The 23,655-nt window shown below is 46.2% G+C and overlaps 1 protein-coding gene across 5 annotated transcripts in view; it reads left to right on the top strand.

The window, feature by feature from the left end:
* The window catches only part of PAK1 (p21 (RAC1) activated kinase 1), a 128,788-nt gene that overhangs the window by 70,390 nt on the left and 34,743 nt on the right, over positions 1–23,655 (top strand). For all 5 annotated transcript variants that reach the window (XM_063127261.1, XM_063127257.1, XM_063127258.1 and 2 more), the window contains exons 3-5: positions 3,357–3,457; positions 6,270–6,417; positions 8,250–8,287. In XM_063127261.1, the coding sequence (XP_062983331.1) occupies positions 3,357–3,457; positions 6,270–6,417; positions 8,250–8,287 (287 nt within the window). The remainder of the gene's footprint in view (positions 1–3,356; positions 3,458–6,269; positions 6,418–8,249; positions 8,288–23,655) is intronic.

Genomic DNA, 23,655 nt, shown 5'->3' on the forward strand with positions numbered 1-23,655 from the left:
TTCAAAGCATCCCTGACAGATGGCTCTCCAGCTGCCTCTTGAAGGCCCGTAGTGTGGGAGAGCCCACCCTAGGTCATTGGTTCCATTGCCATACTGCTCTAACAGTCAGGATGTTTTTCCTGATGTCCGGCTGGAATCTGGCTTCCTTTAACTTGAGCCCGTTATTCCGTGTCCTGCACTCTGGGAGGATCTAGAAGAGATCCTGGCCCTCCTCTGTGTGACAACCTTTTACTCTGTACAGCACCATGTACATTGATGGTGCTATATAAATAAATAAATAAATAAATAAATAAATAAATAAATAATAATAATAAGTATTTGAAGAGTGCTATCATGTCTCCCCTCCATCTTCTCTTCTCCAGGCTAAACAGGCCCAGTTCTTTCAGTCTCTCTTCATAGGGCTTTGTTGCCAGACCCCTGATCATCTTCGTTGCCCTCCTCTGAACACACTCTAACATATCTGGCTGGCACCAGAAGTGTTTGGGAAAGCTACTCTTGAGTTAAAGTAGTTTTAAGTCCTATTGATTTCAATGGGAGAGATTTAAGCTTAACTTTGGTTGGGTTGTGCCCCGATGTTTATGTATTTGAGGCCCATCACTTGATGATGGAACGAATGGCTGGAAAACAAAAGATTCCAGGTTCAAACTCCAGCATCCTAGCTTAATGATTTGAGAACTAGGGCCAGCTTGTCTGACACGTAATATGCAAAAGCTTGTCTGACATGAAATATGCAAAAATAAGCCCATATTATCGCCTATAACACTTTCAATTTGTTGTTTTTGCTTAATAGTAATGGCTGTTTGGAAAACTGGTGTTTTGGCTACAAAGCTGTGGTCTCTGTAGTTGGGGGGAGGGATGGTCGGGAAAGTGGAAAGAGAGTAGACTGAAAGAACTGGGCATGTTTAGCCTGGAGAAGAGAAGATTGAGGGGAGACATGATAGCACTCTTCAAATACTTAAAAGGTTGTCACACAGAGGGGGGCCAGGATCTCTTCTCGATCCTCCCAGAGTGCAGGACACGGAATAACGGGCTCAAGTTAAAGGAAGCCAGATTCCAGCTGGACATCAGGAAAAATTTCCTGACTGTTAGAGCAGTATGACAATGGAACCAGTTCCTTAGGGAGGTTGTGGGCTCTTCTCCCACACTTGAGGCCTTCAAGAGGCAGCTGGACAACCATCTGTCAGGGATGCTTTAGGGTGGATTCCTGCATTGAGCAGGGGGTTGGACTCGATGGCCTTGTAGGCCCCTTCCAACTCTGCTATTCTATGATTCTATGAAAATGAATATATTTCAGTTCGATAATTGTTCAAAGTTTACGTGAATTCGTTGATACTGAGCTGGTGAAATTCTTGTTCTCTGGCTGCTGTGCAGGCTCAGTCCCCGTTGGGCTGCTTTTGTAGCCCTCCACTTCCTTGGGTTTTCTTTTTCAAAGACTATTTCGTACTTCTGCAAACCTCAGGGTTCCCCCGGTGTATTGCTTTCCCCCCTCTTCTTTCTCACTGGCCCTGTTTTGGCTGCCATCCTGTTGGGACTCACCCCTTGTTAAAAGGAAGTGATCCTTCTTGCCTCCATGCTGTGGAGACCTGCACCTGCTGATTTCCTCAAACAAGACAGAAGTTACAGGCCTAGGCAGAGGTGGGCAAGCTCATGATTCCTCCCCCCACCCCAATTCATCTCCCCCTACTTCCTGATAGCCTAGAGGTAATCCTTTCTTGCTATTTGCAAAGGTTGCTTTAGGTGCATTGGCGTCTTACACCTACCTTGCTTGCATACTCTACTTCTCTCCTTGTGATGTTGCCCTAGAACAGCAGTCCCCAACCTTTTTGGCACCAGGGACCGGTTTCGTAGAAGACAATTTTTCCACGGACCAGGTGTGTGTGTGTGTTGAGGGGTTGGTTTTGGGATGATTCAAGCACATTACATTTATTGTGCACTTTGTTTCTATTATTATTACATTGTAATATATAATGAAATAATTATACAACTCACCATAATGCAGAATCAGTGGGAGCCCTGAGCTTGTTTTCCTGCAGCTAGACAGTCCCATCTGGGGATGATGGGAGACAGTGGCACCCGAAGTGTGTTGCTTATGTCCAGTCTACTTCGTAATCTCGTTTTGGCTGTTGTCAATGCAGAAATTGCATTGTTGTCAATGAGAATGTGGCCCAGTTCCTAACAGGCCATGGACCGGTCCCGGTCCGTGGCCCGGGGGTTGGGGACCCCTGCCCTAGAAGAAGGGTTTGTATGTGGCTGATTCCTGCTTGGACAGGTTTGTAGACAATCCTGTGTTGGGTTTCTGTTGGCTGCTTCAACCCTCCTCCAAAGATGAGAAATCTGACGCACCGATGTTGCAGTGTGTTTTATGTGCTACGTTTATATCCCACCTTCCTTCCATTAAGGGACTCAAGACACATACATGGAGGGGCCAGGGAAGTCCACCATTCAGGCACTAATGTGGGAAGTGAGCCTGCTTAGTTTCGGCAGAGTCAGTGCATCATATATTTCTAGGCCGAGGGTGGGGTTGCCACATGTTCTTGGACTCCAGTTCCCATCAGTCCCAGCCAGTCTGGCCAGTGGTCGAGGATGATGGGAGTTGCAGTTCAACAACAGCTGGAGGGCCATGAGGTCCCCGCCCGTTCTAGATTGTGCCCAAGAACAGCTTGCCTGTTGCAAAATATTAAAATATTTCTAGGCTGTTTTTTTTTTTAAGGTAGAAGCCCTCTCAAGGCAGCTAATAACATTAAAGTTTATATAATAAAAAAAAACTCTGATGCAATAACAAGGCAGCAAACATTCACAAAACAAACATCAGCAATAAAACGTTACTAAAAACCTGCAACGGAATTGCAGTTACAGAGCACAACAGTCCAATAAAACCTAATCAGGGAAAGGCCAGTCTTCAGGGCCTTCCTAAAAGCCTGCAATGATGGGGCTTGGCAGACCCTCTGAGGGCAACCCATTCCAGAGGGGTGGGGCCACTCCAGAAAAGGCCCTCTCTCGTGTACTTGCCTGCCTAATTGCCCTCAACAGTGGGCAAATGAGGAGAGTCTCTGTTGCTGATCTTAAATTATAGGCATGTTCTTGGCATATTCTATCTTAACTTCCAGTAACTAAGCCTTGGGAGAGGCATTTCAACCTTTTACGATGGGGAAAATCTGCAACAAAGTTAGGAAACTTTGTAGGAAACAGATTGCAATTACAGATGTTAGACTGTAAGCCCCTCGGGGTGGGAACCTTTCCCCTTGTTCTGTGAAGCACCATGCAGATAAATATAATAAAGTGTTAACCAGGTGTTGGTTTCCTCTTCTGACGGTTTTGCTTCACTTCTTTCCACCTGCCCTTTCTTCTTCCAACAGCCAACAAAAAGAAGGAGAAAGAGCGACCGGAAATCTCCCTCCCTTCAGACTTTGAACACACGATTCATGTTGGATTTGATGCCGTCACAGGCGAATTCACAGTAAGGAGACGTGGGTTGTGGGATGAAGGGCTTGGAGGGTGAGGTTTGAATGGACTATTCTTATCTGCACTATGGACTGTTCTTATCTGCTAGGTAGATAGTGGCTAGCATATAAACTGCAACCCAGTGGCTAGCATATAAACTGCAACCCAGTGGCTAGCATATAAACTGCAACCCAGTGGCTAGCATATAAACTGCAACCCAGCAATGCACAAGTGGACAATTCCTAGTGATCTTCCTAGCATTTTTCTTTTATTTATCTCTCTTATATTTATATCCTGTACTTCATGGAGCTGAGGATGGCATGTGTTTTCTTTCCCCACTTGCTTTATCCTTAAAACAATGCTGCCCGCTAGGATGGGCTGAGAGACCTATTGAGTTTCATGGCTGAGTAGGGATTTGAACCTGTGTCTCCCCAGGCCTAGGGAAACACACTAACCGCTACACCACGGAGCTCTCTTGCAAATTATGCTGGTCTTGGGGACCTTCACTTGACCCATCAAGTCACGCCATAGGCTTTCATGGAAGGGTTGCACCCTTGGGATCATTCAACAGTGATTAAAATAACAGTCTTTACTATGGCACAAGACTCCTGATGAACTTATTGTGGAATAGGCTTTTGTGAGCCATAGGACTCTTCGCCATAAGCATGGAAGATATCACCTAGGTAGATAGACACAGGGTGGGTAGAGACGGGTTGGTTTCACCATTGAACCAACTAACCCACCATTGCTTATTGTGCTGTCTGAATGCAGTGCGTTTTCTGTAGAATGGGTTCCCAGGTTGTCTGAATGCAACGTGTTTTCCGCAGGGTGGCTTATTAACCATGCACTGTGGTTTATCTTTCTCAAACAAGCCACCTTGAGAACCCATGGCTTGTTGGGTTGTTCAGGGTAGTTAACAAGCCACACTTCATGGTAAACAAGCAACCCTGCAGGAAACGAGCTATGTTCAGCCAACATGATAACCCACCGTGCGAAAAATGCGCTGTGTTCAGACGACACCATAACCCATGTTTCAGCAACAACGCCCACTGTGTGGATTAGTGTGTTGTGTGAACCAGTCTCTCATTATTATGGCACTGTACAGGATAAAACAATAAAAGAGCAACATCCTGCCAATACAGAGAGAGGTTTTTTGCTAAGTGAGGCCAAAGATGTGTACTAGCCTCTTGAAACCCAACAATTGCAGAATGGTTGTTGGAAAAATACCCCACAGGAATAAAAGCAGGGGTTAACTGGGATTTAGGGTTAGGGTAGAGAAGCAGGGACCCACACAATTTTTAAAATTCTGGATTAGTTTATTAGATGGTATCCGCAGGTCCTCGCTTTTGGAAATCTCAGCGGAGGCGGCTGATCCAGGTACTGGAGGATGGAACACAAGTGCCTTTCCCAATCCTCCTGATGCAGCTGTTGCTTCACCATTATTATTATTATTATTAATTTATATAGCACCATCAATGTACATGGTGCTGTACAGAGTAAAACAAAAAAATAACAACACCCTGTCGCATAGGCTTACATTCTAATAAAATCATAATAAAACAATAAGGAGGGGAAGAGAATGCACCAAACAGGCACAGGGTAGGGTAAAACTAGCAGTATAACGTCAGAACAAAATCAAGTTTTAAAAGCTTGATGCTATAATATTACAACAAACCCATCCTGATAAAGACAGTAGCAAGTTCACGCTTTGTTAAAAAAAGAAAGAAAGCTGCAATCCGCCTCCATCACCAGACTTACAGCGGCCACTGGGGAATAGCCCTGTTGCCTTGGGAGTGGGATACTGAGCACTAGTCCCACATAAAGCAAGGTGCTTATGTCCCCAAAAGGGCCGATGGTGTCAAGAGTTCTTGACATCTTGAATTCCCAGACAAGTTGGGCATGAGTCAGCAGTGTGATGCAGTTGCGAAAAAGGCTAATGGGACTTTTAGATAGCAGTAATAGAAGCAGTTTCCAAGAAATAGATCCACTTTATTCTGCACTAATCAGACTTCATGTGGCGTATTGTGTCAAGTGCTGGGCACTGTGTTTTAAGGAGGATGTTTACAAACTGGAATGGGTTCAGAAAAGGGCAATGAATCATAGAATCATAGAATAGCAGAGTTGGAAGGGGCCTATAAGGCCATCGAGTCCAACCCCCTGCTCAATGCAGGAATCCACCCTAAAGCATCCCTGACAGATGGTTGTCCAGCTGCCTCTTGAATGCCTCTAGACGGGCAGGGGTGTAGAAGACAATAAGGGAAGGAGGAAAGAACTGGGTATAATTAGTATGGAGAAGAGAACACATGATAGCCTTCCTCAAATACCTGTGAAGGGTTATCACATAGCTCCTATTCTCTGCTACCCTGGAGGGTGGGTTTAGATCGAGAGGCTAGATTTCGACTGAATATTAGGAGAAATATCTTGGCAGTAGGAGCAGTTCGACAATGGACCCAATTGGCTAGAGGCATGCTGGGCTCTCTTTCGTTGGACAGTTATCTGCCGGCGATGTGCAAAGTCTGGATTTCCTGCAACAGGAAGTTTGGACTAGATGGCCTGCAAAGCCCACTCCAACCCTATGGTTCTACCACTAAGAACTTCCTCTCCTTCCCCCGCTCCAAACCAATTCATTCCTCAGTTTGAATTTAAACTCTGGTTTAAGTTCCCTATTTGCGCAGGTGTGAATTTGATTAAGGATCCAAACTCTTCCACTGTTTGCTAAGACACGTCACTGAATGACTCACGGTGTCTTGACCTTAAGCAAGGGGGATTGAAGTTCTTTCATCTAGAGGCTGTGATGCTGCTGACGGTTCTTGTTTTCATACACCCAGGGCATGCCGGAGCAATGGGCCCGCTTGCTACAGACCTCCAACATCACCAAATCGGAGCAGAAGAAGAACCCTCAGGCGGTCCTTGACGTGCTAGAATTCTACAATTCCAAAAAGACCTCCAACAGCCAGAAGTACATGAGCTTCACAGGTAGGCGATCTAACAAGAAGCTGAAAACCCTCCTTGCAGAGAAGGCAGATCATACTTGGTTGGATTTGGACTGGCGTAGCTGTAGGATGGGCTTTTTGTTCTTTTGTGAAGATCCACTTGAGGCTGCATGAAGACATGCATTGATGTCTGGAAACAAAGCCCCATGAAGAGAGACTGAAAGAACTGGGCATGTTTAGCCTGGAGAAGAGAAGATTGAGGGGAGACATGAGAGCACTCTTCAAATACTTAAAAGGTTGTCACACAGAGGAGGGCCAGGATCTCTTCTCGATCCTCCCAGAGTGCAGGACACGGAATAACGGGCTCAAGTTAAAGGAAGCCAGATTCCAGCTGGACATCAGGAAAAACTTCCTGACTGTTAGAGCAGTACGACAACGGAATCAGTTCCCTAGGGAGGTTGTGGGCTCTCCCACACTGGAGGCCTTCAAGAGGCAGCTGGACAACCATCTGTCACCTCCTGCATTGAGCAGGGGGTGGGACTCAATGGCCTTGTAGGCCCCTTCCAACTCTACTATTCTATGATTCTGTGATCTATGCCACTAACCATTCATTGTTATTTATTACGGTCGCAGACCAGCAAAATCAACACCAAAACATGCAAAGGATAGATAAAAAGTGACAGTAACCAATCCGCTAGACACCATGGGAAAGGGGCGTTATTAGGAAAATTTTAAACTGCACAGTAGCATGTATTTGTAATGCATGCTCATAGTGTGCACTGCTGCAACACAAACCTGTGTTTTTGTTGTGTGTGTTTGCACATGGTTTGTTGCAAAGAATTACCTTCAAGAACATTTAGAAGCCTACATGGAGAGACACAAAATCTTCAGAACTGGGAATTTAACCATGCAGAAGAGCTGATGTGATTTCAAACTTCACACAAGAGGCTTCATGAACTCCAACAAAACATTTATTTAGAGTGAGGAATATTAAAAAAAAACCTGAGAGAGTGAGAGTGAGAGTGAGAGAGAGAGAGAGAGAGAGAGAGAGAGAGAGAGAGAGAGAGAGAAGACACAGATACACAAACACAGAACAGGAGTCCCTGTTAAAGATGTCATATTGGATATTTTTGGCATCAGTGCACTTTTCTGGGATCACCATAATATCGACAACTTTGTGACTACTTAGGAAAGGGACCCTCATATTCTAAAGCTGGTGAGGGTTCCGTCCCGAAGGAATAATCTGGCCCTTGACGGATGGGAGATGCTTGCTAGTGCGACAAGCGAGAAGGATCTTCGAATTGTTGTAGATCACAAGCTGAATATGAGCCAACAGTGTGATGTGGCTGCAAAAAAAGCAAATGCAAATTTGGGCTGCATTAGTAGAAGTATAGCTTACAAATCGCGTGAGGTACTGGTTCCCCTCTAACCAGGTACTGATTAGGCCTCATCTTGAGTATTGTGTCCAGTTCTGGGCACCACACTTCAAGAAGGATGCAGATAAGCTGGAGGGTGTTCAGAGGAGGGCAACCAGGATGATCAGGGGTCTGGAAACAAAGCCCTATGAAGAGAGACTGAAAGAACTGGGCATGTTGAGCCTGGAGAAGAGAAGATTGAGGGGAGACATGATAGCACTCTTCAAATACTTGAAAGGTTGTCATACAGAGGAGGGCCAGGATCTCTTATCAATCATCCCAGAGTGCAGGACATGGAATAATGGGTGCGTTCTGAAACCACTGGCTGTCCGGATACAGTCATTTATCTGTTGTGATTTTTAGAGAGATTCTCTTTTTCACTAGTTTGATCTGAGCTGTTTTCGGTGTTAACTAGACTACATGTGCAACCAATTTGAAAGATTTTCTATTTTTCTTCTAGATAAATCTGCAGAAGATTATAGCTCCTCTAACACACTGGTAAGTCTTCCTCCATTGGCGTAGAGTACCTGGTAAAATGCAGAATAAAGTGTGCTTAAATCCGTTTAAATTGATGGGTGCTTTTGATCTTTGTATTGGGTCCAGCTGTAGCTTACACTATGCAATGTCTTCTGAACATGGCAGTTTCAAAGTATTTTCACCAGATGCATCCAGCCATTTTGTGTATTCCATAGAATAGCTGCCTTAAAAGTGAGAACAATCCTAGGAATGTTTACTTTGTTATTAAGTTCCATTGAAGTGTGGAATTTTCTTCTGAGTAAGCCTGCATTGTAATGGGCTCCTCATCTTTCTGAAATCAATAAGACATGAATGCCTGTAGGACTGGGGAAAACTCACCTCTCCCAAATTGTAGATGGTTGAGCTGAAGTAGAGAATTTGTCGCTGAAGTAACCAAAGGCTATGTGCTCCCTCTAGTATCGGAGGAAGTAAGCCTATATATACCAGTTGCTGGGGAACATGGGTTGGAGGGTGCTGTTGTGCCATGTCTTGTTCATGGGTCCCTGATCGACAACTGGTTGGCCATTGTGGGAGCAGATGCTGGACCAGGTAGACCCTTGGTCTGATCCAGCACGGCTCTTATGTTCTTATGTGGGCCAAGGACATAACTGCTCCCTCATCTTCAGCTACTGCATTACACCAGTCACTCAATGACTTAAGAGTTTGAATGCACGAGAAGGCTTCATGGGGCAAAAGTCCACTTTTGAAGGGAAGCTAAGTGCTCAGTGTGTGGTACAGATTCTCAGTATATGTCGCTTGCTGCTGCTGATGTCACTGGCATAAAGAGCATTGTGATAGGTGGGATGACATCTTCATTGCCTGACCTCCAGCTCAGATGTGCAACTGAATGGGTACCTTCCTTAATAAGATGGCTTCATTGCACTGCCCCAATGGTGGGTCACCGTAGATATCCATATTGATTTAGCCCAGGAAAGTGGGTTAGGGTGAGAAGATGGGGGATTTGCTCAGGGGGCTATAGTTCAGTTCTAGAGCACTGCATGCAGAAGGTCCCAGATTCTGTTTCCAGCTTCTCCAGTTAGAAGGATCAAGTAGCAGTTGATAGGGAAGACTTCTCCTTGAGGTCCTGGAGGAGTGTTGCCTGTCAGAGTACACCATACTGGTCTCAATGGACACACTTTTGACTTAGAATAGGGCATCTTCTTGTGTTCCTTAGGGTGCAATCCTAGGCATATTTAGACAGAGAAAAAGTCCTACAACTCCCAGCATGTCCCAGCTTTGCTTTGGCTGGGGGCATGCTGGGATTTGTGGGACTTTCTTTCTGTCTAAACATGCATAGGATTGCACCCTAAGGTCATCTTGTGAACATACTGGACATCAGGAAAACCTTCCTGTCTGTTAGAGCAGTATGACAATGGAACCAATTACCTAGGGAGGTTGTGGGCTCTCCCACACGAGAGGCCTTCAAGAGGCAGCTGGACAACCATCTGTCAGGGATGCTTTAGGGTGGATTCCTGCATTGAGCAGGGGGTTGGACTCGATGGCTTGTAGGCCCCTTCCAACTCTGCTATTCTATGATTCAGTGGGGATATTAAATTTATGTTTGATCTCTACAACTGTCTCCATAACAATGTCTCAGCTTTATCATATTGCCAGTACATATGCAGGTACAACAGTGTATGCCGTCCCACGCTCTTCCAGTCTTCTGTAGACCATTTTAGATTATTAGCACTGGATCGATCAAGCGCCTGCCATCTCTTTCTTCTTCCTCTGGCAGTGTGCTTGTGCCTTCCATAGTTGGGTGGCAGGCAGCAGTCCCAACAGGTAAAGGTCACCCCACACTGTCCTTCCACACTGGGGTAACATTTCACTTGTTGTGTATCAGGCAGTTGTACAACCCTTAACGATGGTTGTTTAACATGGTGCTTTCCCTTTAAAAGTTCAGGTAAGGCTTAAGTGCAGAGAAGAGCTGACAAGAATCCTGAAATGAGACAGAGAGGGGCGAGGGAAAACTGATGAGAGTTGTGGAAGCAAAGCAACCGTTCTGCAAGTGTGAAGTTGGCCTAGTTCTGTTAATGAGGCTGTTAATTTGTTATTGATGGAATAAAGAATGCCACATAACACCCTCTCTTTTAAATCTAAAACAAGCAAAGGAACCATGGATATGAAGTAATCATGCTATTAAAAGTAATTTTTCAAACCCAGCCCTTCCCAAACAGTGAATAAAATTAGGCATCTGCATTTAACACCTACACATTAATAAGGTTTTCTCGCTTTGGAGCAATCGTGTTTGTTTTAAAATGAGGCAGCTTTTCTCTGTGTCTGTTTTCCCCGACAAACAAGCATAAAAATGCTTGTATAAAAATGCAATAAATAAATAATTTACAGCCTAAGCAGGATTCTTGGTCTTCTACCAATATTAAATTCCTGAATTCTTCAGATTTTGGCACTTGCTTGCTTTAAGCTTAAGGCAAGTTCCTAGCCCTCATGTTCTTGGAGACCCTTGAACGGGATAGGTCATAGCTATATCCAAGTCACGCTTTCACAGTTGCTTTTGGGTAGGCACCTCCTCCAGTTCGTACTTTACCAGATGGCTGATCAGTCTTTTTATATCTGTAGAACTTGCTGCAACTAGAAAATCTGCCTTTATACATTCTCTCCCCCTTTTTCCTTTTGGACAGTACCTGAAGATGTTCTTTATCAGGCAGTTTGAGAACATCCACTCAGCAAAAGGGTTTTTTAGGTGGCCTCTCTCGTAGTTGGCTGTTTCACCCTGTGCATCCAGCCTCTGCTGCAACATTGGAGAGGATGTGTTTTTGCCCTTCATTTCAACTGTCGTGTTTCTCAGAACACTCCTGCTTTCGATGGGAGGCAAATGACGAGCCTTGCTAAGTAATCCACAAAGCTTTTATTAAGCAACAAACGTCTTTTCTACTTGAAGAGAGTCTAACCTCTTGGAAATGTCCCCCTAGGCAAAACTATGCAAACGAAGCAAGACAATTGTTCGCTCAAGAAGAATAGGAAGCCACTTCCCAAACCCCCATAACTTCAGAGAGCCTGGTGCGGAGGCAGGTTCTGGCGTAATCGAATCAACTTTCTCACGCCTTCCTTCCACACCATGCGTTTGAGCTTCTGGCGGACTCTAGCATCAACTAGCTTGTCGGGATGCTCACCTCCAGAAGAAGGCTCACTTCCCACCAAGTGTGTAGGATTTGGCCTTGAGGAGATAAACTTTGGAGAGGGCTGACTCCCAGCTGGGGAATCGCCCATGAGAGCTTCCTCCCCCACTGGTACAGGCTGGCTGGTGCCTGGCGCTGAGTCTTCTAGTTCTGAATCTGGTTCTGATTGATTCCCTGAAACATCTTCTCCCAAAACAGGGGCAGTAGGATTAGACATGACATCAACTCCCTCTGAGCCCTCTAACCTGCCTCCTGGAGCACGGTGCCCCATCAAAGGCAACGGTGCAGTCCTTCGCCCTCCTTTTAAAAGGATGCCTTCCCACAGTTGTTCAATACTTTAGTCACGGTTCCTTTCTTCCACAGTGGAGCTGGTGGATAATCAGCAACGGGCCCTGAAACAAAACAGCAGGGCGTTTGCACAGCAGCTTCAGTGCAATAAAGCAGAGGCAAACCAAGTGTCTGCCACTTCTTTGAGCAAAATAATAATGAAGCTTTTGTGTTTGCTTCACTGAGATTTGAAGAAATGCCAAGAGGTGTGTGTGTGTGTGTGTGAACAGCAGAGATCAGGAGGAGGAAAATTCCTCTCGAGTGGAGCAATCTCCAGGAAGAGATTGTGCTCAGTCCTGGGCCCAGTGCTCTTCAACATTTTTATTAATGATTTGGACGAGGAGGTGCAGGGAACGCTGATCAGATTTGCAGATGACACAAAATTGGGTGGGATAGCTAATACCCTGGAAGACAGGAACAAACTTCAAAGCGATCTTGATAGGCTGGAGTGCTGGGCTGAAAACAACAGGATGAAATTTAATAGGGATAAATGCCAAGTTCTACATTTAGGAAATAGAAACCAAATGCACAGTTACAAGATGGGGGATACTTAGCTCAGCAATACTACAAATGAGATGGATCTTGGAATTGTTGTAGATCGCAAGCTGAATATGAGCCAACAGTGCGATATGGCTGCATGAAAGGCAAATGCTATTTTGGGCTGCATTAATAGAAGTATAGCTTACAAATCGCGTGAGGTACTGGTTCCTCTCTATTCGGCCCTGGTTAGGCCTCATCTAGAGTATTGCGTCCAGTTCTGGGCTCCACAATTCAAGAAGGACGCAGACAAGCTGGAGCGTGTTCAGAGGAGGGCAACCAGGATGATCAGGGGTCTGGAAACAAAGCCCTATGAAGAGAGACTGAAAGAACTGGGCATGTTTAACCTGGAGAAGAGAAGATTGAGGGGAGACATGATAGCACTCTTCAAATACTTAAAAGGTTGTCACACAGAGGAGGGCCAGGAGCTCTTCTCGATCCTCCCAGAGTGCAGGACATGGAATAACGGGCTCAAGTTAAAGGAAGCCAGATTCCAGCTGGATATCAGGAAAAATGTTCTGTTAGAGCAGTACGACAATGGAACCAGTTACCTAGGGAGGGTTGTGGGCTCTCCCACACTAGAGGCCTTTAAGAGGCAGCTGGACAAGCATCTGTCAGGGATGCTTTAGGGTGGATTCCTGCATTGAGCAGGGGGTTGGACTTGATGGCCTTGTAGGCCCCTTTCAACTCTGCTATTCTATGATTCTAGATTTGGAACGTGTAAAGGGTACACTGGAATCTAACAGTAGATTCATGGTAATGCAGTAGTGGATCTGCTGCTTCCAGCTGTTCAACAGTAGCCACAACTTTTAGGATCCTCACCCCATCTTTCCTTGTAAATACGACTCCTGAAATAAAGAGAGCTTGCAGTGAGGGAAAGCAGGAGGTGATCCTTGTGTGCAAAGAACTGTGAGATCCGTTCTGGTAGTGAAATTGCAAGGCTGAACAGGCTCACCCTGTTCCTTCATCCTAAGCGCAAGTACGCTCTCAAGAGAGCTGCTATATTTTACCCTGGCTCTGGTTGATGGTCTTTTAGGTCCCTAAAAAAGCAAAATAGGTCCTGAAAACCTGAAGTCGCAACCCGTTCAGCTCATCAATGTCGGGCAGCCAAGACCAGTTCCCGTGCTACTGAATTCTAAAAGAACCACCAGTGCTTTACTTCACCTTCATAAACCTTCTCGATGACAGAGTATCTACTCAGGCCCCTTTTTATTTTTATTTTCTTTCAGTTTGATGTGCTTGTGTCTTTTCCCTGACCCTGCAGAAGCACCTTGCTTTGCCGAGACATTATCTGCTCACACCTGGCTTTTGAGTGCAGTTTCCAGCTGACGGCAGAAAACCCACTGATTTGCACTTTGTATTTCAGGCCAAAAGGACTCATTTATTTCATTTAATGCCCTGTCCTTTCTCAAGAAGAGTTCAAGTTGATGTCCCCACCCCGCTGCCTGCTTTTATCTTCATAACTGCTTTTATCCTCAGTAGATCAGGCTGAGAAATCCTGACTAGTCCAGAGTTGACCAGTGAGCTTCATGGCTGAGCAGGCATTTGAACCTGGGCCCCTTTCCTCTGACAACACGCTAGTTAAATGCAATTTGCATTTTGATGAAGCAGGAGCTGTGTATATACTCTCCTTCGTTACTAACCCTGCTTATATTTTCAATGCCTAGGTGTGTATAAGTTTGCAATTTTAGTTTTGTTGTTGGTAGTTGGGTTCTTACTTTTCTGCATTGGACTGTTTTTGGCTGGCAAATTCCATCTCCTCTACCCGCTTCTACCCGCAAACCCCCCCCCCCCCAAATGTGGGATCACTCAGGACTGGGGTCAGTATTAGCCCCTTCCTCCCACTCCTCTCTGCCAACAAGTAAGTAATAATTTATTAATGCTTAGGCCATTCGCATACAGAATAGATACATTATGGAGAAACAACAATATAAAAATACTACATATAATCACAAACAGATCATACATAATAAAAGAATAAAATTCAGTACAATTAAAAGCATAATTTGAATATAAAATTTGTAGTTAGATAAGACCATCTCCAGCACAGTCAACTGCAATCTCAGTAATAAATCTTGCCCGAATTTTCATTGCTGCCAGGGCAAAAAGAGATACCTTGTGCGTTACCCTAGAGTCAGTGTCAGACAGGAGATAGAAAATCTTTTCTGAAGTGGTATTGAAGTGTAGTTGATATAGAATAGATTCCAAAAATTTGGTTCTTGGTTCAGAGTATAAAGAACAGAAGAGCAAATAATGAGGCAGATCCTCAATTTCTGGGGCCCCACAAATACACAGATGGGGGGGGCAAAGGGGTGTGCTGATATCTGCCATCCGTCACAGCTGTAGGCATGGTTTGAAAACGGAGGGCTGTAAATGCTTGCCTTAGCTTTGGGGATGTAAGCTTTACCAGGTAAACAGCCCTTTGATGGTCAAATTTATAAAGCCTATACCATTTTGAAAATTTGGAATTGTTAATAGCTTGTCTGTCCAGCTGAGCACCCTAGTTAAAAGTATATTCCTGAAGTTTCTCCCTTGAGTTCAAGACAGAAAAGTTGTCAAGAAGAGCTCTCTGCCGACAACGTTCTAGAAATGAGTGGCCACTATTCAGTCCTATTGGGGTCGGGAAGTTTGATGTTTCCCAGAGTTGCATTCAGTGTCCCTCTCTCTTGAGTCTCTGCAGTAAAGAGGCTCTCTCCCCACCCTGTCCTGTCCATAATGACCCGCATTTTATTGGTCTTCTATAAAAGAAGCGTGACATTCCCATTGCTCAGCAGGTGAGACAACAGTGCATCTTGAACAAAGGACTTTTTTCAAAAAAAACCACAAAAGCGCCCAGCGAGCGTTTTAATAAATGGCAATAAAGGCTGTCGGCGTGGGCTCTCGGCCAATGAGTCCTTCGTTAGCAAGGCGAAATTTCAGTTGCTGTGCCAACAAAGTGTCCTTGATGTAGTCCAGTGTCGTCTTGTTTTCCTAAAGAACAGCGAGTCTGGGTGAACCACTTTGTTGTAATCTGCAACAGTAGCCTTTCCCCACAATTAAAAATAATAACGATGGTGATAAATAACAACCCCATTCCGGATTACTTACGTAAGAGGGTTCAGCCTTTAAGAAGCATGGCACTGATTCCCAAACAGCACAAATAGTTGTATCTTCCTTGCTTAATCTAGTGTAGATGGGAACCAATTAGGAAGAATGGGTGAAAAGCATTTGTGTTTAGATTCGCATCAGTTCTCTGAAAGATGATCTGTGACAAATTCCACTTCGGGGCAAGACTATCATACATGATTAGGGTGACCATATGAAAAGGAGGACAGGGCTCCTGTATGTTTAATAGTTGCATAGGAAAGGGAATTTCAGCAGGTGTCATTTGTATGCATGCAGCACCTGGTGAAATTCCCTCTTCATCACAGCAGTTAAAGCTGCAAGAGCTATACTAGAGTGACCAGATTTAAAAGAGGGCAGGGCACCTGCAGCTTTAACTGTTGTGATGAAGAGGAAATTTCACCAGGTTCCCCATATATTCATCAACTTAACAGTCTTCCAGAATTTAAGAAAGCAATAAAGACTGATCTCTTCCGGCAGGCCTACCCAGTTGAATTTTAAGATGCCTTTTTTTAAAATGGTGTGCTGCTTTTAATGATGCACTGGTTTTAAACATTTGAATTAGTTGTATGTATTCTATGGTGTCTTTATTTGTGTTGTACCCCGCCTCGATCCAGAGGGAGAGGCGGGTAACAAATAAATATATTATTATTATTAAATGACACCTGCTGAAATTTCCTTTTCATTACAACTGTTAAAGATACAGGAGCCCTGTCTTCCTTTCCATAGGGTCACCCTATACACGATACAAATCTTCATGACGCCCCCGTGTATTTCCTCTACCTAATTCTGTTTGACCTCAAAATCTTCCGTTTAGCCTTTTGCGTTGCCGTTTACAACTTTTAAGCATTAACTTCTACCGTGCCGCCTTCAAGGCCTGCATTCCTTTTTAAGCGTCTCCTATGACGAAGAATCTGGCCTGGGCGTTGGGGAGTTTGTGGCTAGGAGAAAATGTGTGCCCTCATTAGATGAGACGTTTCTGGACAAAACTTAGTACAGTTCCCTTGCACTTCACACACGGGCTGCTTTTCTTTCCAGGGCCTTTCCCGAGACGGCAGAAAAATGCCTCCTGTGATTGCTTAGTAACCACAGCATACTCAACCGTTTACCTTTTTCTGGCCTGCCACAGGCTGGGGTGTGTGTGAAACATAAGCCACGTTCATGCATGGAAAGATCCCGCTGCAGACCTGAAATCACACAGCTTCTTGATCTCACCCCAATGTCCATGCATTAAGGAAAAAAACGTTCGCAGGGAAACTTCCAGCACTCTGGAGTTCTGCCCGTACAACTTTCCAAGGCCTGTACAGATGTTTGCTTGTTCAAGAGCGAAAACCATGCAGGCTTCTGAAGTTCATAGAATCATAGAATCATAGAATAGCAGAGTTGGAAGGGGCCTACAAGGCCATCGAGTCCAACCCCCTGCTCAATGCAGGAATCCACCCTAAAGCATCCCTGACAGATGGCTGTCCAGCTGCCTCTTGAATGCCTCTAGTGTGGGAGAGCCCACAACCTCCCTAGGTAGCTGATTCCATTGTCGCACTGCTCTAACAGTCAGGAAGTTTTTCCTGATGTCCAGCCGGAATCTGGCTTCCTTTAACCTGAGCCCGTTATTCCGTGTCCTGCACTCTGGGAGGATCAAGAAGAGATCCTGGCCCTCCTCTGTGTGACAACAAGTTCCCACAAGCCCGCATGAGACCGTTGCTGCTTTAGCACTAAGGTCCGGAAGGGGGTTATATGTATGTGATTTCAGCATGTGTAATTGCATGGAGTGTAGCTGAGGACAGATTTAATTATGTTTTATTTTAAAGTAGCACATGCAACCCCCAATTTGGATCGGGACCACCATGCACTGGGAAGACAGGATTAAGCCTCCCTCACCCACCCTTTCCCTTTGGAACTCATGCCCACCTCGGGAGGGGGAGGGTGTTAAAAAAAAAAGGAGGAAAAAGCTTTCATTGACGCGACTACCTTAATGTGTAGTTTGACTCTTAGCCCTTGCATGCAGGTGAATGCTTATGCACATAGAGGCAGTGGTGTAGCCGGGGGGAGGGGGAGGGGGCGGTTGCCCTGGGTGCAAAATTCTTAGGGGTGCAAAAATTTCAGAAAAAGAATCATAGAATCATAGAATAGCAGAGTTGGAAGGGGCCTACAAGGCCATCGAGTCCAACCCCCTGCTCAGTGCAGGAATCCACCCTAAAGCATCCCTGACAGATGGTTGTCCAGCTGCCTCTTGAAGGCCTCCAGTGTGGGAGAGCCCACAACCTCCCTAGGTAACTGGTTCCATTGAATAGCAGAGTTGGAAGGGGCCTACAAGGCCATCCAGTCCAACCCCCTGCTCAGTGCAGGAATCCACCCTAAAGCATCCCTGACAGATGGCTGTCCAGCTGCCTCTTGAATGCCTCTAGTGTGGGAGAGCCCACAACCTCCCTAGGTAGCTGATTCCATTGTCGCACTGCTCTAACAGTCAGGAAGTTTTTCCTGATGTCCAGCCGGAATCTGGCTTCCTGTAACTTGAGCCCATTATTCTGTGTCCTGCACTCTGGGAGGATCGAGAAGAGATCCTGGCCCTCCTCTGTGTGACAACAAGTTCCCACAAGCCCGCATGAGACCGTTGCTGCTTTAGCACTAAGGTCCGGAAGGGGGTTATATGTATGTGATTTCAGCATGTGTAATTGCATGGAGTGTAGCTGAGGACAGATTTAATTATGTTTTATTTTAAAGTAGCACATGCAACCCCCAATTTGGATCGGGACCACCATGCACTGGGAAGACAGGATTAAGCCCCCCTCACCCACCCTTTCCCTTTGGAACTCATGCCCACCTCGGGAGGGGGAGGGTGTTAAAAAAAAAAGGAGGAAAAAGCTTTCATTGACGCGACTACCTTAATGTGTAGTTTGACTCTTAGCCCTTGCATGCAGGTGAATGCTTATGCACATAGAGGCAGTGGTGTAGCCGGGGGGAGGGGGAGGGGGCGGTTGCCCTGGGTGCAAAATTCTTAGGGGTGCAAAAATTTCAGAAAAAGAATCATAGAATCATAGAATAGCAGAGTTGGAAGGGGCCTACAAGGCCATCGAGTCCAACCCCCTGCTCAGTGCAGGAATCCACCCTAAAGCATCCCTGACAGATGGTTGTCCAGCTGCCTCTTGAAGGCCTCCAGTGTGGGAGAGCCCACAACCTCCCTAGGTAACTGGTTCCATTGAATAGCAGAGTTGGAAGGGGCCTACAAGGCCATCCAGTCCAACCCCCTGCTCAGTGCAGGAATCCACCCTAAAGCATCCCTGACAGATGGTTGTCCAGCTGCCTCTTGAAGGCCTCCAGTGTGGGAGAGCCCACAACCTCCCTAGGTAACTGGTTCCATTGAATAGCAGAGTTGGAAGGGGCCTACAAGGCCATCCAGTCCAACCCCCTGCTCAATGCAGGAATCCACCCTAAAGCATCCCTGACAGATGGTTGTCCAGCTGCCTCTTGAAGGCCTCCAGTCATTGTCGTACTGCTCTAACAGTCAGGAAGTTTTTCCTGATGTCCAGCTGGAATCTGGCTTCCTTTAACTTGAGCCCGTTATAAGAAAGTAGTAATAATCAATAAAGAAATTAAAATCCGTGTAGATCCAACTGTGTAGACGGGGCAAATCAACGTTGCCACGTAACATTTTACAGCATTTTTCTTGTTGCGCACAGGTCAGGAAGGCCTTGCAGGCTGCATTTCCTCCCAAACGGGCCTCTCTAGCACACACATTGCTGCTCTGGCTACCTTCTAAGTCAGAGCTTTCCAAACTTTTCATGTTGGTGGCACACTTTTTAGACATGCATCATTTCGCGACACAGTAATTCAGTTTTACTATCAAACCGGAGGTTAAACTAACCCCTTATAAGAGATACGGACACATACATAAATTGTAATAACGAAATGTATGGGGACACAACATATCTCATGAAAATTTTTCATTTATATTTTTTTAAAATATGTGATTTGCAAGATAATCACATACATTTCCAAGACTTTTCACATTGAACCAATTTTGTCGAGCTGCGATCGAGCGGCGGTTGAGACGGTGTTCTATCAAAAAACTGGACCCATGGAATTTCTCAAATGAGTCACTTCCGGTGCAGCCGCATCACCGGAAGTGACACGGAATCAGCTGTTTCGACCCGATTATGCATACCGCGCATGCGCAGTACCTCTATGATCCCTCGACTGCGGTGTGCATGCACGGATACGACGGAAGGGGAATATACTAGTGCACCGTACTAATCGGCACCTTTGCTGCGTAAAAATGCATGCAAGTTGGTATTGCTTATTTCACAGAGACTCAGAGGTTTCTCGTTACGTTCCCGTGACACACCTACACACTGCAGCTGACGCACTGACGTGTCGCGACACACAGTTTGGAAAGCTCTGTTCTAAGTCATCCAGAAGGAGGACAGAGCAGCGACGCGTGTGCTAGAGAGGCCCGTTTGGGAGGAAATGCAGCCTGCAAGGTGATCGGTTATCTTATCAAGGTCATCATATCAGCCATGATGCTAAATAATAAAGAATCAGGAGCACAGTGCAGGAAGAGGAGGAAGATAGAGCAGGGGGGAATCCACACGCCGTTCTCAGGGCGCTTCCATCCGCCCCCAGTGCACCCCGAAAACGATCGTGTAACTTGCCTGTAAAAGAGACGAGGAAGAAGTGTCCTTGCCGGCGCTGCCACCCAACTCCCTCCTCGCCAGCCGGCTCGGAGAGCTCGGCAGAAGAAGGCGGAGTGGAGAGCGGAAGAAGCCGCTCCCAGCCGGCGAGGAGGTCTGTGGGTGGCGGCGGCAGCAAGGACGCCTCTAGTATTATTATTATTATTTATTTATATAGCGCCATCAATGTACATGGTGCTGTACAGAGTAAAACAATAAAATAGCAAAACCCTGCCGCATAGGCTTACATTCTAATAAAATCATAATAAAACAATAGGAAGGGGAAGAGAATGCACCAAACAGGCACAGGGTAGAGTAAAACTAACAGTATAAAAGTCAGAGCAAAATCAAATTTTAAAAGCTTTAGAAAAAAGAAAAGTTTTTAGCTGAGCTTTAAAAGCTGCGATTGAACTTGTAGTTCTCAAATGTTCTGGAAGAGCGTTCCAGGCGTAAGGGGCAGCTGAAGAAAATGGACGAAGCCGGGCAAGGGAAGTAGAGACCCTTGGGCAGGCGAGAAACATGGCATCTGAGGAGCGAAGAGCACGAGCGGGGCAATAGGGTGAGATGAGAGAGGAAAGATAGGAAGGAGCTAGACAGTGAAAAGCTTTGTAGGCCAACAGGAGAAGTTTGTATTGGATTCTGAAGTGAATTGGAAGCCAATGAAAAGATTTCTTTCTCGTCTCTTCTCCAAGCAAGTTACACGATCGCTTTGGGGCCGCCCTGGGGTCGCTTAGAAGCGGTCTCGGCACGACGTGCGGGTTCCCCCCAGGAGCAACAAGCTAAGCTACCTGGAACTTCCACATTGTCTTGTATAAGGAAGGCAATCCTGATGAGCAATTGCTAACTGGACAGCTTTAGATTTGCTTCGGTGGGTGTACAAGAGGAAGCTGCAAAAGAGTTTGACCATCTTTCTAACTATCGCTGTTTCAACTGCTAGTTGTGAAGGAAGTTTCTCAAAACTTAAATTAATCAAAACGTATCAGAGATCTACAATGACCCAAGAAAGACTGAGTAACCTAGAAATACTGTCAATTGAGCGAGATTTCAATGTAGATTTCAATACTGTTATCGAAAAATTTGCACATATTAAAACCAGGTGGTTTTAAATAAATGTAAGTACCGGTATACTAGTATTAAATTAATTTTACTTTAAATAGATCAGTATTTTCTTAAAATATAATACATGTGCTTGGGGGAGGGGGGGGTAAGCAGGGCCGGTACCAGACTATTTTGCGCCCTAGGCAAGGCAAGCTACTTGCACTCCCCCCCACAAAAAAAATTGCACGGAAGTCTGAACGTGTGCGCCGAGTGGAGAGCTGGGAGTGGCTCACTTCGATTTGGGACCGAGCCGTCTGGAATTCACTGGGACTTACTTCCGTGCGAACGCAACCTGCTGTGCAGCCTGGCGTCCCGATCCCCTCCGCACGTTTACTCGGGAGAATAAGGCTTCCGAGTAAGGAGGCATAGGCGGATCGGGCCACACTGGTACCTCCCGGTGCAACGCTTTCTCGGATGCAAGTCCCGTTGCTCCACGCACGCAGGATCGGGAAGCAGGAGAGTTTGCCTTGCGAGGAGTCCACAAGTCCCTAGCTTTCCTGGGGGGAAGGGAGAGGGAGTCCTGCTTGCCCGCCTGCCTGGACATGGTGGCCTGTTTGAGGAGAGAGGCGAGTCGACCTGGTGCCCTTTCCTCGGGAGTAAGGCAGAGGCTGGCTTGGGCCAGGGTCGAGCTTGCCATGTGCTTTTTCTTCTGGCGGCGGCGGCGGCCTCCCGGCTCTGGGAGGGTGGCTTCCGGGCGGAAGTCCGAACGTGGAGCTGCTGGCCCACCCCAGCATCCCTGGCTTCGCTTCGGTTGGGCGGGCGTGGGGTGCCATATTGCCCACCCAGGCCCAGCTGAATCCTCGGGCCAGGCTGGCTCACAGCCAACAATGCGCATGAGTGCTGTGCGGCGCCCCTCTTCGCTTGGCGCTCTAGGCAGCCGCCTGAGTGGCCTCTATGGTAGCACCGGCCCTGGGGGTAAGGGGTTCAATACTGGACTGATGGAAGGGACTCAGGGAGTGCTAAAGGTCCACAGATTAGGGGCGCAATACTTGCCTTGTCCTGGGCGCTGGTAACCCACGCTATGCCACTGCATAGAGGTCTACATACATTGGTTTTTCACTGAAAACATTCATGTGTAGATGTTCGGGGCAGGGCTGAGGAGATGGATGACCTCAGAGGTGGGGCTAGAGCGTTATTCTACGGCCCTTTTCTGTGTGAGGGGTTTGGGGTGGGTCATGGCTTTCTCTTGGCCACCTCAATATATAGGGCCAGTCCCAAATAATGAGAAGGTCTGTGGTTGGCTCATCCTTGATTGAACGGAAGAGATTTACGTGTGATTGTACACGCATTCACACAACCCTACCTCCTTATTGTGGATTAATTAATCTGGAATGGGAGACATACCAGCTGGTGATGGTAGATAACAAGGATTGGTGTTGTCCTTTTAGTACGATTGTTCTGAGTAGAAGAGTTGTTAAGAATCCAGGCTGCATACAGGTGCAAGCAAATCTATCACCAGAGGCCCTGAGGAGCTCTCATAGGTTAATTAATCTATCTTGTACTGTCTTGAGTATGATATGAATTCAGTGAGAGATACAGGGCCCAGTAATCCGTCAAGCGCAGGTCCTAACTTGTGTGTGAATAAGAGAATTTACACCTTTGTGTTCCATATTAATCTGGAATAACTATGACTCTAGGGTTCTATTTTACAGTCCCGCTGAGATTAGAATTGCCGGCTCGCCAGACCTATTTCTATGAAGGTTGGGGCAACCCTTTTACTAATTGGGAGAACAAGAGGGGCAGAGGAGGAGTGCTAAGGTTTAACTAATCCACACAGAGTGATTTCATAGAATCATAGAATAGTAGAGTTGGAAGGGGCCTATAAGGTCATTGAGTCCAACCCCCTGCTCAATGCAGGAATCCACCCTAAAGCATCCCTGACAGATGGTTGTCCGCTTCTTGAATGCCTCTAGGGTAGAAGAGCCCACAACCTCCCTAGGTCACTGGTTCCATTGTCGTACTGCTCTAACAGTCAGGAAGTTTTTTCTGATGTCCAGCCGGAATCTGGCTTCCTGTAACTTGAGTCCATTATTCCGTGTCCTGCACTCTGGGATGATTGAGAAGAGATCCTGGCCCTCCTCTGTGTGACAACCTTTTAAGGATTTGAAGAGTGCTATCATGTCTCCCCTCAATCTTCTCTTCTTCAGGCTAAACATGCCCAGCTGTTTCTGTCTCTCTTCATAGAGAGAGACTTCAGCCTCTCTTCATTTTGAGTATTGCCCCATGATTTGTCTGGAGCCAGGTGGAGAAACATTGTCCACGCAAGCGCGGACCATGCTGGACACCTAGATCGTGGGGTGCACGGCAAATTGGGAGGCTAGATACACTTGACTGTCAGCAGCATGTAGAAAACCCTTCTCTTGAGATTGCTGCATAACCTCGCCTGGTGACCTGGCTGGCAGTGAGAATTAGCAGTGTGACATGTAGAGGAGTGCATTATGATGCTTGCAGGCTTGGTTTTTGTCTGGCTCTTACATTTGAA

The sequence above is a fragment of the Elgaria multicarinata genome, chromosome 5, assembly GCF_023053635.1.
Source record: "Elgaria multicarinata webbii isolate HBS135686 ecotype San Diego chromosome 5, rElgMul1.1.pri, whole genome shotgun sequence".
NCBI classification, from domain to species: Eukaryota; Metazoa; Chordata; class Lepidosauria; order Squamata; family Anguidae; genus Elgaria; species Elgaria multicarinata.